The 19,003-nt window shown below is 39.0% G+C and overlaps 1 protein-coding gene across 2 annotated transcripts in view; it reads left to right on the top strand.

Annotated features, from left to right (window-relative positions):
- CRYBG1 (crystallin beta-gamma domain containing 1) overlaps positions 1-19,003 on the top strand; it is a 224,955-nt gene that overhangs the window by 88,445 nt on the left and 117,507 nt on the right. For both annotated transcript variants that reach the window (XM_082404704.1, XM_082404703.1), the window contains exon 2: positions 17,087-17,225. In XM_082404704.1, coding sequence (XP_082260830.1) covers positions 17,214-17,225 — 12 coding nt within the window. In that variant the 5' untranslated portion in view covers positions 17,087-17,213. The remainder of the gene's footprint in view (positions 1-17,086; positions 17,226-19,003) is intronic.

Below are 19,003 nucleotides of genomic sequence, written 5' to 3'. Positions count from 1 at the left end.
AGGTTGCTTCCATGACTGGCTATTGTAAATAGTGCTGCAATGAACATTGGGGTACATGTGTCTTTTTGAATTATGGTTTTCTCTGGGTATATGCCCAGTAGTGGGATTGCTGGATCATATGGTAATTCTATTTTTAGTTTTTTAAGGAACCTCCATACTGTTCTCCATAGTGGCTGTATCAGTTTACATTCCCACCAACAGTGCAAGAGGGTTCCCTTTTCTCCACACTCTCTCCAGCATTTGTTGTTTGTAGATTTTCTGATGAAGCCCATTCTAACTGGTGTGAGGTGATACCTCATTGTAGTTTTGATTTGCATTTCTCTAATAATTAGTGATGTTGAGCAGCTTTTCATGTGCTTCTTGGCCATCTGTATGTCTTCTTTGGAGAAATGTCTATTTAGGTCTTCTGCCCATTTTTGGATTGGGTTGTTTGTTTTTTTAATATTGAGCTGCATGAGCTGTTTATATATTTTGGAGAGTAATCCTTTGTCTGTTGATTCATTTGCAAATATTTTCTCCCACTCTGAGGGTTGTCTTTTTGTCTTGTTTATGGTTTCCTTTGCTGTGCAAAAGCTTTGAAGTTTCATTAGGTCCCATTTGTTTATTTTTGTTTTTATTTCCATTACTCTAGGAGGTGGATCAAAAAAGATCTTGCTGTGATTTATGTCAAAGAGTGTTCTTCCTATGTTTTCCTCTAAGAGTTTTACAGTGTCTGGTCTTACATTTAGGTCTCTAATCCATTTTGAGTTTATTTTTGTGTATGGTGTTAGAGAGTGTTCTAATTTCATTCTTTTACATGTAGCTGTCCAGTTTTCCCAGCACCACTTGTTGAAGAGACTGTCTTTTCTCCATTGTATAGCCTTGCCTCCTTTGTCATAGATTAGTTGACCAAAGGTGCGTGGGTTTACTTCTGGGCTTTCTATCTTGTTCCATTGATCTATGTTTCTGTTTTTGTGCCAGTACCATATTGTCTTGATTACTGTAGCTTTGTAGTATAGTCTGAAGTCAGGGAGTTTGATTCCTCCAGCTCTATTTTTTTCCCTCAAGACTGCTTTGGCTATTCAGGGTCTTCTGTATCTCCATACAAATTTTAAGATTTTTTGTTCTAGTTCCGTAAAAAATGCCATTGGTCATTTGATAGGGACTGCATTGAATCTGTAGATTGCTTTGGGTAGTATAGTCATTTTCACAATGTTGATTCTTCCAATCGAAGAACATGGTATATCTCTCCATCTGTTGGTATCATCTTTAAGTTCTTTCATCAGTGTCATAGTTTTCTGCATACAGGTCTTTTGTCTCCCTAGGAAGGTTTATTCCTAGGTATTTTATTCTTTTTGTTACAGTGGTAAATGGGAGTGTTTCCTTAATTTCTCATTCAGATTTTCCATCATTAGTGTATAGGAATGCAAGAGATTTCTGTGCATTAATTTTGTATCCTGCAACTTTACCAAATTCATTGATTAGCTCTAGTAGTTTTCTGGTGGCATCTTTAGGATTCTCTTTGTATAGTATCATGTCATCTGCAAACAGTGATAGTTTTACTTCTTTTCCAATTTGTATTCCTCTTATTTCTTTTTCTTCTGTGATTGCTGTGGCTAGGACTTCCCAAACTATGTTGAATAATAGTGGTGAGAGTGGATATCCTTGTCTCGTTCCTGATCTTAGAGGAAATGCTTTCAGTTTTTCACCATTGAGAATGATGTTTGCTGTGGGTTTGTCATATATGGCCTTTATTATGTTGAGGTAGGTTCCCTCTATGCCCATTTTCTGGAGAGTTTTTATCATAAATGGGTGTTGAATTTTGTCAAAAGCTTCTTCTGCATCTATTGAGATGATCATATGGTTTTTCTCCTTCAATTTGTTAATATGGTGTATCACATTGATTGATTTGCGTATATTGAAGAATCCTTGCATCCCTGGGATAAATCTCACTTGATCATGGTGTATGATCCTTTTAATATGTTGTTAGAGTCTGTTTGCTAGTATTTTGTTGAGGATTTTTGCATCTATATTCATCAGTGATATTGGTCTGTAATTTTCTTTTTTTTGTAGGATCTTTGTCTGGTTTTGGTATCAGGGTGATGGTGGCATCATAGAATGAGTTTGGGAGTGTTCCTTCCTCCACAATTTTTTGGAAGAGTTTGAGAAGGATGGGTGTTAGCTCTTCTCTAAATGTTTGATAGAATTCACCTGTGAAGCCATCTGGTCCTGGACTTTTGTTTGTTGGAAGATTTTTAATCACTGTTTCAATTTCATTACTTGTGATTGGTCTGTTCATATTTTCTATTTCTTCCTGGTTCAGTCTTGGAAGGTTATGCCTTTCTAAGAATTTGTCCATTTCTTCCAGGTTGTCCATTTTATTGGCATAGAGTTGCTTGTAGTAGTCTCTTAGGATGCTTTATATTTCTGCGGTGTCTGTTGTAATTTCTCCTTTTTCATTTCTGATTTTATTGATTTGAGTCCTCTCCCTCTTTTTCTTGGTGAGTCTTGCTAATGGTTTATCAACTTTGTTTATCTTCTCAAAGAACCAGCTTTTAGTTTTATTGATCTTTGCTATAGTTTTCTTTGTTTCTATTTCATTTATTTCTGTTCTAATCGTTATGATTTCTTTCCTTCTGCTAACTTTGGGTTTTGTTTGTTCTTCTTTCTCAGGTTCCTTTAGATGTAAGGTTAGATTGTTTATTTGAGATGTTTCTTGTTTCTTGAGGTAGGCTTGTACAGCTATAAACTTCCCTCTTAGAACTGCTTTTGCTGCATCCCATAGGTTTTGGATTGTCATGTTTTCATTGTCATTTGTCTCTAGGTATTTTTTGATTTCCTCTTTGATTTCTTCAGTCATCTCTTGGTTATTTAGTAATGCATTGTTTAGCCTCCCTGTGTTTGTGTTTTTTACGTTTTTTCCCCTGTAATTGATTTCTAATCTCATAGCATTGTGGTCAGAAAAGATGCTTGATAGGATTTCAATTTTCTTAAATTTACTGAGGCTTGATTTGTGACCCAAGATGTGATCTATCCTGGAGAATGTTCCATGCGCACTTGAGAAGAAAGTGTAATCTGCTGTTTTTGGATGGAATGTCCTATAAATATCAATTAAATCTGTCTGGTTTATTGTGTCATTTAAAGCTCTGTTTCCTTATTTATTTTCATTTTGGATGATCTGTCCATTGGTGTAAGTGAGGTGTTATAAAGTCCCCCAGTATTATTGTGTTACTGTCAATTTCCTCTTTTACAGCTGTTAGCAGTTGCCTTATGTATTGAGGTGCTCCTATGTTGGGTGCATAGATATTTATAATTGTTATATTTTCTTCTTGGATTGATCCCTTGATCATTATGTAGTGTCCTTCCTTGTCTCTTGTAACATTCTTTATTTTAAAGTCTATTTTATCTGATATGAGTATTGGTACTCCAGCTTTCTTTCTTTTTTTTTAAATAAATTTAAATTTATTATTTATTTATTTATGGCTGCATTTGGTCTCCATTGCCGCACATGGGCTTTCTCTAGTTGTGGCCAGCTGGGGCTACTCTTCATTGTGGAGCGCCGGCTTCTCACCGCAGTGGCTTCTCTTGTTGTGGAGCACGGGCTCTAGGTGCGGGCTTCAGTAGTTGTGGCTCACAGGCTCTAGAGCGCAGGCTCAGTAGTTGTGGCACACAGGCATAGTTGCCCCGCGGCATGTGGGAATCTTCCCAGACCAGGGCTCGAACCTGTGTCCCCTGCATTGGCAGGTGGATTCTTAACCACTGCACCACCAGGGAAGCCCTCCAGCTTTCTTTTGATTTCCATTTGCATGGAATATCTTTTTCCATCCCCTCACTTTCAGTCTGTATATGTCCCTAGGTCTGAAGTGGGTCTCTTGTAGACAGCATACATATGGGTGCTTGTTTTTGTATCCATTCAGCAAGCCTGTGTCTTTTGGTTGGAGCATTTAATCCATTCACATTTAAGGTAATTATCGATATGTATGTTCCTATGACCATCTTCTTAATTGTTTTGGGTTTGTTTTTGTAGGTCCTTTTCTTCTCTTGTGTTTCCCACTTAGAGAAGTTCCTTTAGCATTTGTTGTAGAGCTGGTTTGGTGGTGCTGAATTCTCTTAGCTTTTGCTTGTCTGTACAGCTTTTGATTTCTCCATCGAATCTGAATGAGATCCTTGCCGGGTAGAGTAATCTTGGTTGTAGGTTCTTCCCTTTCATCACTTTAAGTATATCATGCCACTCCCTTCTGGCTTGTAGAGTTTCTGCTGAGAAATCAGCTGTTAACCTTATGGGAGTTCCCTTGTATGTTATTTGTTTTTCCCTTGCTGCTTTCAATAATTTTTCTTTGTCTTTAATTTTTGCCAATTTGATTACTATGTGTCTCGGTGTGTTTCTCCTTGGGTTTATCCTATATGGGACTCGCTGCGCTTCCTCGACATGGGTGGCTATTTCCTTTCCCATGTTAGGGAAGTTTTCGACTATAATCTCCTCAAATATTTTCTCTGGTCCTTTCTCTCTCTCTTCTCCTTCTGGGACCCCTATAATGCGAATGTTGTTGCATTTAATGTTGTCCCAGAGGTCTCTTAGGCTGTCTTCATTTCTTTTCATTCTTTTTTCTTTCTTCTCTTCTGCAGCAGTGAATTCCACCATTCTGTCTTCCAGGTCACTTATCCATTCTTCTGCCTCAGTTATTCTGCTATTGATTCCTTCTAGTGTAGTTTTCATTTCAGTTATTGTATTGTTCATCTCTGTTTGTTTGTTCTTTAATTATTCTAGGTCTTTGTTAAACATTTCTTGCATCTCCTTGATCTTTGCCTCCATTCTTTTTCTGAGGTCCTGGATCATCTTCACTATCATTATTCTGAATTCTTTTTCTGGAAGGTTGCCTGTCTCCACTTCATTTAATTGTTTTTCTGGGGTTTTATCTTGTTCCTTCATCTGGTACGTAACCCTCTGCCTTTTCATCTTGTCTATCTTTCTGTGAATGTGGTTTTTGTTCCACAGGCTGCAGGATTGTCCTCTTCCTCTTTTTCTTTCCTTCTTTGTGTCTTCTTTCATTCCACTATGAATCATGATCACACGATCAATGGCTGTAAAGCCCAAGAGTAAAGCTAGTGATACATTTGTGTGAAGGAAAGGGAAAACCATGAGTTCTGATGTGAAATAATAACAATCTAGATCTGGTAATTACAAAAGCTCTGTAAAGTCACTTTATAATCTCTCAAAAAAATCTCTAACCATTATCTCTTTTCAACTGAACCTGCTTTTTCTCAGTAATCCTTATCTCAGAAAGAGAATAATCTGCCCTTGGGAAAAAGAAAGACTATTTCTCAGACTGTTTTATTGCTTTCTTGTTTTTTGTTTTGTTTTGTTTTTACCAATACTGAAACAGTTCTGTCTTTCATATTGGCTTTTTTTTTTTCTTCTTTGCTATGCAGTACTATTTCAGCTACATGAAATTGACTTTTAGGGCTTATTTGGGAATCAAACCACCACTTATAACATTGTATTTACAGAATGATAAATCAGTTATTTAAAAAAAAAAAAAGTTTGGAACACAACCCTTTGGTAAATTAGGATTTCCTTTAGTATAAACCGGATATCTAAGGGGTAAGGAAACACAAGATTCATTACAATCAGTGATATTCCGGGGTAAATGACTTTTATAATTAGATTTAATAGAATCTGACAGCCAAAGATTGCAAAGAGAAAAGGGAAAAGAATTAATAGGCAGCCCAAGCAAAGACATATAAATAATAAAGCAAGGTGTACATAAGGGAAATGCAAACAGATTTCTCTGACCATGATTGAAAGGCTGAGTTCAGAGAGAGGAGAGGGGGGTTAGAGTGGTGTTGGAGAACCCCTCAGGGTGGGGAATTTGGAGATTGTTGCTAGCATCTCTGTAAGGACAACTTTATTAAGCTAGATGGTGAGTAGGGACACAGTGATAATCTCTTGTTGCCTCATACACCTGAGAGATTTCAGTTCATGAGAGCCGAGATGATAAATATCAGTCTATTCTCAGATCCAGCTTCCCACCATCTTCAGTCAGCAACCTGGATTCCTGATATGTCGGCAAGATGTTTTACATTATTACTTCTTGTTAGAGATTTTTTTTTTAAATAAATTTATTTGTTTATTTATTTTGGTCGCGTTGGGTCTTTGTTGCTGCACGCGGGCTTTCTTTAGTTGCGTTGAGCGGGGGCTACTCTTCGTTGGGTGCGTGAGCTTCTCATTGCAGTGGCTTCTCTTGTTGCGGAGCATAGGCTCTAGGCATGTGGGCTTCAGTAGTTGTGGCACGTGGGCTCAGTAGTTGTGGCTCACGGGCTCTAGAGCGCAGGCTCAGTAATTGTGGCGCATAGGCTCAGCAGTTGTGGCTCGCGGGCTCTAGAGTGCAGGCTCAGTAGCTGTGGCGCACGGGCTTACTTGCTCCGCGGCATGTGGGATCTTCCCGGACCAGGGCTGGAACCCTTGTCCCCTGCATTGGCAGGTGGATTCTTAGCCACTGCGCCACCAGGAAAGTCCTAGAGATGATTTTTAATTAGAGTTTTCTTTTGTAACATTATCACCAGTTAAAGGCACTAATTGAACTCATTCATTAAGTAAATGATAACAGTTCTAGTCACTACCATAGGATGTATCTAGGAGGCCCTTGTGGCGTTTACCCACCTGGTGCAGGTGGATAGGGGAAGCCAAAGATGTAATTCAGGCAGTTATGTACTAATTACTGTGCATGTTACATTAATATCAAAAAACTGCCAGGTATTTGGAAATCCAGTAAGTCAAACATGGTGAAATTGACAGTTACAAAAATTAATGTAAAAGCTAACCTCCATAAGAATTATCTTGAAAAGTAAAAAAAAGAGATAAAGAGACTCATCCTCATATTTTAAAATAGTTTTTTTAGTTTCACATTATCATCAAAGGACATTTACTATAAGCACCAGATTGTGTGTGGGAATGTTTTAATGTCTTACAAGTAACATTTAAAGACTCAATTCTCACTTTTAGGTTTATGAGAATTACGGACCATGATATAGTAAAAACATATTGATTAGAGCCTTTAAATCTCTGAATTATAACTGTGAGAATTTTGAAAGTATCTGATTTGTAGGAAAAATAAGTATTTGTAAGTTCAGGAAATGCCGTAAATACTAAACATTATTGGTATGAGGAACAAATTACGCAATTTCTCTTGAAACTTTATTGCTTCTAGAAATGCTACAAAGTAATAATGTTTACAGCAATGCAAGTATTATCAAAGCTCTGGATTGAGGAAGATAATTCTTTGAGTGCCTGGAAGGACTAACTAAGGCAGAAGAGTTCATTGCCAGGTTATTTAGGGGCCCCAGAGTTTCATAAACTCGTAATTGTCATGGCACCAGAGTCATTTTGGACTAGTGAGGTAGGTGGGGCAAAGGTAAACAAAGGAAGCAGATGGTGCATAGTAAAGGTGCTGTAAAGTCAACTTCAAAGTATGTGACATCACCATAGACTTGTGGAAAATAACAACAGACACACCAGCCTAGCATGCAGCTGTCGTGGTTAGGAAGAGGTGCTTTTGAACTAAAGCTTTATGTTGACATTATTTGAAACAGTCGTAAACAGCAGCAGGCTCTGCAAGCTGCTACTTATGAGTAGTTTATAAGCTACTAGTTATGAGTCAAACCATCTGTGCAAAAGGGGCTTTGTATTCTCTCACCCAGGAAGTCCTTACTGAATGTCTGTGATGTGACAGATGTGGTCAGATGCCGTGTCAGAAACAGAGGGAATTATATACACAAAGGAACTTCCTCTCTGGGATGAGAGAAAGAACCATCCATAATTATGATAAAGCTAAATTACAGTAAAATTGCCTGTGACATAGGGTGTGTAGGAAAGCTATGTTTGAAAAGGTAAATTGGGTCCAGAAGGTAGAAGAGCTTGAGTACTAAACTTTGGAGTTAAGACTCTTCTGTACACAGTGCTGAACCATCTAATGGTTTTCAAACACCAGTGTACACCAGGAAGATCAATCTATTCATAACTTTTAGAATGGGTTAGAGGATGCAGGAGAGACCAGATAGCAGAGAATAGCTGGAAAACTCTGTAAATTGAAGAGATAGTGAAGTTAGGAAGTAGGATAATGGTAGTTGGAATGGACAAGGGTAGATGGACATCATACTGGCAAGGTGAAAGCATGTTCCATGTATTTATAATTTCCACCCCATCGCTTCCTCCTCTAAAGATTTACAGTTTATCTTGAATTAACAATGTAGATAAGTGAAGATAAGAAATCTAAAGGAATAGTAGTGTGATAAAGCCAGAGAGACAATTACTTTACAGAATGTATATGATTCTGTATAATTATTAACATTTTTTCATGGTCAGGTACACAGTCCACATTGTCTGAAAGACAACTGGTGAGGAAAAGAAAAGGTTTATTTGGCACTTAAGAAAGAGAGAAATTTCTCCTTTCAGTCCCTACAGAGAGAATATTAAATAAGATGGTGGCTTACACCCTTCTCAGGTTCCCTGCAGTATGTTCAGCAAAGAGGTCTATGTGGCTGCATTTTTAGTGGCTCTCAAAGCAAGCTCAGGTATGATGACAAAGAGCCCCTGACCAGTGATCGGAGGTGGGGTGCTGGGAGCAGGAGAGTTCAGGGATAACTCCCCAGAGTTGCCTCTGGTGATTCAGGGTTGGTTTTCTACCCTTGTACATGTAACTATATTCTGCCAAGTTTCCTGTTCCTTGCCTGCTCCATGGTTATATAATCACCATTAGCTTTGTTTTGTGTTGCAAAAGACAGCAATTTAAAATACTCTCTCTTGCATTATTTATTTGTTATTTATGAGCTTAGTAAAGTCATTAGTCTTTCTTTGGGGGTTATATATGTCGTCAAAAGAAGAGCTACATTTTCTCTGCTATTAGGTTATAGAAATTTGAGTAGCCTTAAAAGGAAAATACCAGCAATCAAGAAAACTTTTTATATTTTGACAACTAAAAACTAAACTTGTCCAACTGGAATATTGTAAAGAAAAGTTGAAAAAAAAGCCAGAATCTTCAGCAGCTCTAAGTGAGAGCGTATGCAGTCATGCATGAAACACAAGACTCCTGATAAACCTAAGCCATTCCTTGAGATACAGACCACGGGTCCTCAGTTCTCTTGGGGTTTTGGGCAATGATTCCCCGGGTGGTTTGGTCCCTGGTCCTCTTTGCTCTTGCTCAGATTGAGATCCTTCTTTCCTCTGGGACCAACACTAATAAAGCCAAACCTTGTTGAGCCCAGCCTGGTTCTGGGGGGGCTTCATAGTTTGTTAATCATGGGAAATGACCAAATGACCAAAATTTATGTATTATTATTGGTCCTAAGATAGCTTAGTTAAATTTCACACACTCTGTAGCACCCAAAGCCTAGATTTCACTACATGGAACTACTAGGGCAAAACCCAGCCTTTGTAGGAGAGAAGATGATCTGCATTCCCAGCGGTCAGATATGAGGGGAACTTGGACAGACATGAGGGGAATTCTCTCCCACCCAGCACATCGGGAGATGGTTCCCAGCTTTTGAGCTGCCATTTAAAGCATCAAGTTTAGTGACACACACTGCACTGGGGTTTGATGGCCACTGTATTTTTTGGTCATTTATAGTTGGGTTTATATTCTATAATGAGCCATAGAAGAATGTTTTATCATTTGTTAGTGGCATCTGCCAGTTTCCTTGGCAGTGCATAACAATAAATATCTTTCTTGCTTTAAAAAAAAAAAAAAAAAAAAAAATCAAGGGGCCCAGAAAGATGGAGGCAGTTGGGAGCAATAGAGGCCAACCAATCCAGGGTGTGTTACTGTTTACAAAAACACTACTAAAAAGGATGAAAAGATTGATGCTCTAGTGCAACCACTAGATGGCAGCCTTCCTGCATTAAAAGCTATCACCGTTTGCTAACACCAAATACTGGTATTAATGATTAAGTATTCTTTATATGGCTAAAACTATGAGGATGTTTTGGATTTTTAGAACGTGAATGAGCATAGAAAATTTATTCATTTCTCCATCCAGCTAGGGATTTTGTGATCATAAAACTCATCTACAGAGAATTTGAAATCAGTCTCTAAACTAGGAGTCAGATGGGTTCTCTACCCTCCACGCTGCCAATAATTAGCCCTGTGACCATGAACAATGAATGTCTCTGGTCCTCAATGAGCTCAACTGCAAAATGAGATGATTGGGTCACTAGATTATCTCTGACATATCTTCCAACTCAGATATTCTCATTTCTATATCATTTTGTAGTTGAGCCTGATGAATATGCTAGCTCAAAATACAATCCACATGATACCTAGTAAATTATTGTATTATTCAGCAAATGTAAACTGATGTTCATGGGCATAATTAACATAGCTGAGGGCTTCCCTGGTGGCGCAGTGGTTCAGAATCTGCCCGCCAATGCAGGGGACACGGGTTCGAGCCCTGGTCTGGGAAGATCCCACATGCTGCAGAGTAACTGGGCCCGTGAGCCACAACTACTGAGCCTGCGTGTCTGGAGCCTGTGCTCCGCAACAAGAGAGGCTGCGACAGTGAGAGGCCCGCACACTGCGATGAAGAGTGGCCCCGCTCGCCGCAACTAGAGAAAGCCCTTGCACAGAAACTAAGACCCAACACAGTCAAAAATAAAAATAAATAAATTTAAAACATAGCTGATACTTATTGAGCACCTACTATGTGGCAATACTAGGCTAAGTGTTTCATGAGCATTACCTAATTTAAGTCTCATGACAGTCTGATTCTAATCCCCATTTTGCAGATGAGGAAACTGAGGCTGAGAGAAGTTAAGTAACTAGCCCAAGATCACATGGCTAATGGCTAGGCTGGTATGACTCTGAAACAGTGTGTATACCATTGCTATATTTCCTCTCTAATTCAGGTGAGAAAAATACAAATTTGAATACATCATTGCTTCTGAAAGAAAAACTCATTCTGTAAATCCAAAATCCTTGGTTTTCCAAGGGAAATATATTAGGGGTTTTTTTTTTTTTTGGTTTTTTGGGTTTTTTTCCTGGAGATAGGACAGATTTACTTGGCTCTATTGTCACACTGTCATTAGATGCCTCTTTGTGAGCCTTGGCAGAAAAGCCTAACATCCAGTTTCATGCACATGGGTAACCAGCAGGCCCAGGGCCCTGTCAGCCTTGTGGTTTCTCAGAGCCAGTGTCTCTTTAAATGTGCAATGAGGGACTGCACCAGGTAATCACTAGGGACCTTTCCAGGTCTAGAATTATCTGATGGTGTGTCCATAATCTGATACAGGGCCTAATATTAGCAGGATAGAAGTTGCTCAGTATATGGTAGCTCCCTACCATTTAGCAGTTGCAGCAAGGAAATACTACACATACTATTTAGTGCTGTTTGTTAGTAAATTAAAAGTTTCCTCCCTTTCTTTGTGGCCAGCAAACTTACGTAGCCTTACAACCACTGCCTTAATTCAGAAGAGTGGTTCTAGTATCTGGTGTTTTCAGCTCTCTTGGAGACGCTTTTTGGTAACTTCCAAGTCACAATTCCAAGGTTTAGTAGAACATACTATGAATTCTTTGAGTAGCCACTAGATGGCAGTAGAGCATCAATTTATACCCTAGAGTTAATCCCAAACCTTTAGTTTTCTGTCTCATTGTATTTTACATGTACATTATCTCTGAAGCAAGAATTATTAGATAGAGAAACTCATAACTTGCTTTATATTGGGCTACACATATTAAAATGCTCGAGGAACAGCTTGATGGAGCAGACCAGATCAGGAAAACCTGAGGTGGATTTATAGGAAGTAAACAAAGCTGAAGTTTCATGGGCAACTCCAATGCCTTAGGAGGGGCCCTAGTGCTACAAATTTTGAAAAAGTAAGATATTTTGTTTTCTTTTTCTTAAAGAGGGCTCCAAAATTATATAAGCTTCAAGCCTCACAAAGCTTCGATTTGTCTGGAAATAGCCATGTGGCTCTTTTAATGTAGGAAAGGGTAATCAATCTTGCCGTTATTAATTTTCTACCTACTTAATCTCCAAGGACAAGGGCAATCCGGCTTTTAAAAGCAAGCCAAATAAAAAGGAAACAGGAAATAATGGAATGAGTGGGCCAATATTCCAGTTGTTTATGAGTCTGAGTGAAATAAAATACTTAACACTGAAACTCTTTCACTTCTGGCAGCATAATACCTGTACTAAAAAAAGGAAAGTACAGATTATAAATTAGCAAATTAGTAAATTATCCTCTGCTAAAACTCCAGACCGGTATGGCAGTGTTTGAGGATTTGATTTTATTCTGTCTTATTTTTTAACCCCAGAAGTGTTGTGCTTAATAAGAGACCAGAAGTGACTATTCAGAAAGGAAACTCTACTTCCATTTATAAATCTTAAATTTCTCACCAGGGGGCTATGCTTAGTCTTTCTTAAGACTACCAACAGCCTACTACTCATCAGGAGTTAAGCTGAAATGTACCCTTTGGAAAAGAAAAATGAACTTTCCAATTGGTCTTTCCTGTTGCAAACACTTACTCAGATTTTCTTTTAAGCTAGGGGGACTTATCTATGTCTAGCTCCATCTGTAACTATTATTCACAATTAAAATATTTTGTCCACGCGATGAGCTCCTATGTCTACTAGACCTTGATATCCTGAGGGCTTGGAGTGGGTTCCTTCACCTTTGTGTCCTTGGATATATGACACATGGCAGGAAATCTAAAAATGCTTGCTGAAAGAATGAAAGCTAGATATTATTTCAAAGTTAATGTAGGGCCTGGGGGTCCCTCCAGCATGATTCTAGGTGTATTATATCTGTGTCATGTTTCGCAAAGGTTGTGTTTCAGGAGACACACTTGTGTAATACGTTTGCCACGAGTAGAAGTTCTGTGTCTGACATTAGAGAGGAACGAGAAAATGCTCATGGGGTGGCCTGAGCGTCTGGGGGGAGAAGCTCCTAAAGCTGAACTTGGCTTGTGAAGCCCTCTCAGCCCACACATCCTGTGGCCTTTCTTCACCTCCCAACCGAGTCCTGGAGCCAACTTTGAAATAATGACACCTGTGACAGGTGCTCAGCAGGACTGCTTGGATCTGGATCTGGAAGAAAAGGAATTCAGCCAACCCCTCATCCCCCTCCCTTCCAAGGGAGGTCAGAGGTCACATTGGCTGTAGCACAGACTCGGCAATTCCTGGCTTGGGAATTGCAGATGAAGCAAGGACCTTGCCTGGACTACCTGTGAGGGTCATCCCCTTCCTCTGACCACTGAGAAGCTAAATCTGCCTTCTGAGATCATGACCCGAAGCATATAGAATTGACCTTTGGATAGCAGGCTAAGTCTTGTTAGTTTATCCCCAAATCAGGAGGGCAGGTACACTGCCTGGGTTCAACATGCAACGAGGCCAGAGTCATGAACGTTTCTGCTTTGGTAACTCAAATTCAACCATGAGTATATATCGACTCCACGTCTACCAACAGTGTAGTAAGTGTGGGGAACATGTTGTAAGACAGGGAGGTGAGGTGACACACACCAACGTCCATGTCCACTCTGCCCCTACTCCTCTCTTCCTAATAGAACCCCAGCTTGTTTTGGTGTAGGCATGAGACACGCAGAGAAGTCTGCTAGGTGGTTTCTAGGGAAGACTTCCTTACTTCTTTATATATATATATATATATATATATATATATATATATATATATACACACACACACACAGACACACATATATATTTTTTATATTGGAGTATAGCCGATTAACAATGTTGTGATAGTTTCAGGTGCACAGCAAAGTGACTCAGCCATACATATACAGGTATCCATTCTCTCCCAGACTCCCCTTCCATCCAGGCTGCCACATAACACTGAGCAGAGTTCCCTGTGCTATACAGTAGATCCTTGTTGGTTATCCTTTTTAAATATAGCAATGTGTACATGTCAATCCCAAACTCCCAAGACTTCCTTACTTCTGAGAGAGATACACAGGAAAAGATAGTCTTTTCATCCCCTGGAATTATCGTATCTATCATATCTATATGTAATGACCAGAACTGTAGCAGCCACTCAATTCAGCAGCAACTGAATAAACTGATTAAACCAACTCAGTCCACCCTTTTCATTTATATGCAGTAAGAAACTTCATGTTTGATTAAGCTTCTGTGAGTTGGAATTTCTGTTACTTGCAGGCAAAAGAATCATACTATAGGCTGGGATTGGATCACAAGAAAAATTTAGAAAAAAGAGCACCCTTGCTAGCATTTCATCACACAATACATAAGTATCTAGCAGGAAGGGAGAACTCCGTTTTGGAACTCTGCCCACCTCCAACAATATAAAGCTTAGGAAGCACATGTAGTTCAAGTTTATCACTGCATCTCTAGATCCATTCAATGGCATATTTTTTTTTCTTCAAAAAGAAAAAATATTAAAAGTGGCAGACTTTCTGTACATTTCTTGTTACTTTTACAATTTATATAAAACTGCAGTGGTTGGAATCCATTTTCTGTCCTGCTACTGAGTCCAAGCTCGTACTGCTCACCTCACAATATGCCAATAAATCGAGAAATGAGGTGTTGACGCAAGGAATACGATTTTATTTGGAAAACCAGCAGATGGAGAAGATGGTGGACTAAGGTCCCAAAGAACCATCTTGCCTGGGTTTGGATGCTAGTTTATTTTATAGAACAAAGAGTGGGAGGAGAGGAGGTAAAGTTAAAAAGGTGATAAGCTGTTGCAAATATTTCCTGATTCCAGCCAGACTCTGGAGGGGGTGTGTTAATTTCTTCTTTCCTGCGGCCATTTACAGGTGGGCCTGGTGAGGATGTTTCCTGTGAACTTAAACAAAGGTATTTTAGCTTACACCTCAGGCTTGGGAGGCAGGGTTCCCAGATATGGGCCATTATGTATACTTTAAACTATAGGCAATGTCTCTTTAGTGATGAACTTGTAACAAAAGCAATAGAATAGGAAAGTTAAAGTAAAAGAAATAGATCCGATATGGAGTCAGATTTGTTTTTCCCCATTATAGTCCTAGTGGTCTTCACTTGCTTGCTGCTCTGCTTGGCTTATTTGTGAGCAGAAGAAGGCCAAGGACTGTGGTTTAGGGTCAGTGGACCAATTAGTAAAAATAAGTCGATGCAGACCTACAAGCGTGGTTAATTAAGCCTTTAACACCTTCTCAACTCTAAGATAGTTTTCAGTTGTTATGTGATTCCCCGGAGCTAGGTGTGTTTTTCTATCCCTTTATACATGCCTTCTGTAATTCCTAAGGAGAGATTTTCCTCAAAGGTGAACTTCAGTGCTTTCTTTCAGAGGGTAGAAATGTTTTTTTTCTAAGTCCTTATATATGGTGTAAATGTTGCAGGAAGGAAACAGTTCAGAGTGGTTACTTATGCAGAGAGAAGTTGTGACTGGGCTAAAGAAATTATTTTTTTATTTCAGTTCCCATGGAGAAGACAAAAAGAAATTGTTGCTGCTAATATATCTTCACATTTTCTATAACACAAAGAATAATGTTTTCTAAAACAAAGAGGTGCAAGATGAATTTCTTCAAATTACTCCCATACAGCCTTAATTTCTCAGCCTTAATTATATGCTTAAGAAATATATCAACCTGGACTTCCCTGGTGGCTCAGTGGTTAAGAATCTGCCTGCCAATGCAAGGAACTTGGGTTCGATCCCTGATCCGGGAAGATCCCACATGTCACGGAGCAACTAAGCCCGTGCGCCATAACTACTGAGCCTGTGCTCTAGAGCCTGCATGCAACAACTACTGAAGCCTGCACACCTAGAGCCCGTGCTCCACAATAAGAGAAGCCACTGCAATGAGAAACCCACTCACTACAACGCAGAGTAGCCCCCACTCGCCACAACTAGAGAAGCCCACGCACAGCAACAAAGACCCAACGCAGCCAAAAATAAATAAAATAAATAATTTTTTTTAAAACGAAGAAGAAATATATCAACCCTTGTATCAGTTATAACGCTGCTCAACTACAGATAATAGAGAACATGTGACTCAAAGTGGCTTAAAGAATAGGACATTTATTATGCAACATAACAAGAACTCTAGAGCTAGGGCAGGTCTAGGGTTGGTTAATTCAGCTACTCAACAATGTATTTGAAGACTCAAGTTGCTCTCATATTTCTGCCCTGCTTTCTCCTCCATCTATTCTCCGTAGGCTAATGCCACTTCTGGTCCCAGGATGGCTGTCACATTTCATCACATGCAGTCATGACACTGGCCTTCAGGGAAGAACTATTGCTTTCTGTAAACCTTCTTTTAAGAGAAAGACCTTCTACTGATTCCTTCAGCAGATGTCTCTCTCATATCAGTGGCCAGAGTTGCATCAGATAAGTAGGGCAAAGTACAAACACTTTAAGGGTCAGGTAGACCTAAATCAGTGTGGTGATATCAGCAAGACAGATATGTATGGGCATATGTCTGAGTCAGTTACTGGCGAGGGGAATGGGACACCAGGATTAGACCAATCGTGATTGATTATCAGGGCAGGAAGCAGCTTCCTCTGGAGCACACGGATATCTGAACAAAATCAGGGTTATTAGCAAAGAAAATGTGTGTTAGAGGTGTGGCAGTTAGGCTGGGGGTTTAGATAAAGGAAATGGTTTTGGGCTAGGCAACCACCAATGTCTGCTAAAACTCTCTGCCTTCGTTGGTTTGCATTCCTTTTAAATCTAATAAATATTATAATCCGGGGAACAGTTTCCTTTGCCTGGCATAGCCTAGATTCCTCCCCTAACTGGGAGTCAATTTCCACTTTATTTCCAATGTGCAGGAAACATACAAATGTCTTTTTTTTTTTTTCTCTTAAGAACAATGACAGCAGAGCAACCAAACAAATATAAAATGAAATTGTATTGCTTTCATGTCAAAATCTAACCATCTAGCAATTTACCTATTTACCTATCTATCTCGATTTGTTTTCTGCACAGGGTTTAAAAGAATTCTGTTTATAAATGTGTTATGAGAGTACCAAGTTATCTGCAATCCTGTGTAGGTTTTGAAGAATGATTCATTATTTTGGTTGATTGGAAATATACACAGGGAAGTGTGCCTTTGGGCTTCTTGATTTTCCAGCATCCTTGATAAGTTGTTGTTTCCACTCTTTACAGAGCTTTGGAGGTAGTGGATGGAGGCCGTGTGGCTGGAGAGTGCCAAGAATTTACATTGCACTTCGGGGAGTCCCGGTTCTTTCACACCACCTGTGAGGTGCCTGGTCCTTCACGTACAGAGTCTGGAATGTTTAAAAAGGTAATGCTTCATTTCCAGTATTTGGCTCCCAGGACTAAACACTTTAATGAATTAAAAAGTGAAAAATAACCCCTGTCTGATTGAAAAACACATAGTTGAAAAGAACGTAGATGGTAAAAAGGTCATTATATATCAATGCACCAAGATAATAAATAAGAATCAAGGGATAAGTTTGAATCTTTGCTCTTTGCTGCCTTCAAATGTTCTACCTCGTTGTCCTGGGTGCCTTTTGCCTGCCCTTTTCCCTTTGTATACCTTTAACTCAAAGATATACAAAATAAAATGACATCAATATTTGGAAATAGTGATTCTTTCCCATAAAAGGCATTTTTACTGCTTCCTACTGTAAGGCATGTAGAGTTGTTACCATTCTATCGGTAGTTACATCTTAATATCTAGATGTTTGCACAGAAAGTTCTGACTTAACTATATTGCCTTAAAAGAAAAGTTTTCCCCAAAGTGGGAGATAATGTGTATGCATGTTAACTGCATCCTTTCACCCATGAAAAGACATGGCTTCTGTCCTTGCCTGCAGGCAACAAAGTAGAATAAAGTCTTGAGTCACAGTGTGAGAGCTGGTTTAGCTGCCAGGCTTTGAAGGTTGTATAATGCATTTCTTTTTTTTTTTTTTTTTTAATAAATTTATTTATTTATGGCTGCGTTGGGTCTTTGTTGCTGTGCGCAGGTTCTCATTGCGGTGGCTTCTGTTGTTGCAGAGCACGGGCTCTAGGCGCGCGGGCTTCAGTAGCTGTGGCTCGAAGGCTCTAGAGCGCAGGCTCAATAGTTGTGGCGCACAGGCCCAGCCACTCCGCGGCATGTGGGATCTTCCCGGACCAGGGATCAAACCCGTGTCTCCTGCATTGGCAGGCGGATTCTTAACCACTGTGCCACAAGGGAAGCCCAAAGGTTGTATAATACATTTCTTGTTACAACTTCTTATAAGATCACTGATGGTTAGTAATGAAAGATATTTTGTCATGAAAGAAATCCCCCTCCCAAAGGAATTTGCTTTAGTAATGCTATATATTAAAAGTGAAAAAATTACTTAGTGTAAGATGAAAAATTTTAGGGATTGGATGCACAACAATGTGAATGTATTTAGGACTACTGAGCTATATACTTAAAATGGTTAAGATGGTAAATTGTATGTTATGTGTATTCTACCACAATTAAAAATTAAAATGAAAAAATATCTTACTGGTGGAAAGCAGTAAGAAAAAAGGACATGATGCGATTATAAACTCATATTTTATATTTTATTAGAAAATGACAAAAGTAGGTAGGGAAATTCAACAGAAAACGCTTTCTAACTCAAAGTAGCATAATATCAATCAGAGTACCAGAAATATAAAATTAAATTTTATAAAATGTTGAAATTAAAAAATCAAATTTAAACTAAAAAATTAAATAACCTGGCTTCCTATAATTTATACTCACTTTCAAATTGGTTTTGCATTTTGTTCTTCTTTCTCTATAAGAAATAGTTTATAACTGGAAACAAAACCTGATAAATCCAGTCGCTGGCCCTGAGTTTCGAGTTGTTTTCTACATTTTTCCTTTAATAACTTAAAATAAAAATAATTCTGCAAGTATCATGCCATTAACTATCCTATGATGTTTACTGAAGTCCAGGAAACAATTGGTGGCAGCATTCAAAGTTGGGGCAAAAAGTAAATTCCCTGAGAAGGATGGCAGTGAAGGGTCTGCAGTGCCCCCTCCCTTGGTCTGCAGTTCAGCAATAGCCGTGTCTTCTTCACAGTACCCTTATCCCATCTAGA

Source organism: Balaenoptera borealis (assembly GCF_965194805.1).
Source record: "Balaenoptera borealis genome assembly, chromosome: 9".
In the NCBI taxonomy this organism is placed as follows: Eukaryota; Metazoa; Chordata; class Mammalia; order Artiodactyla; family Balaenopteridae; genus Balaenoptera; species Balaenoptera borealis.
The sequence above is the reverse complement of the archived record's forward strand: the minus strand, read 5'-3'. Positions and strand labels throughout refer to the sequence as shown.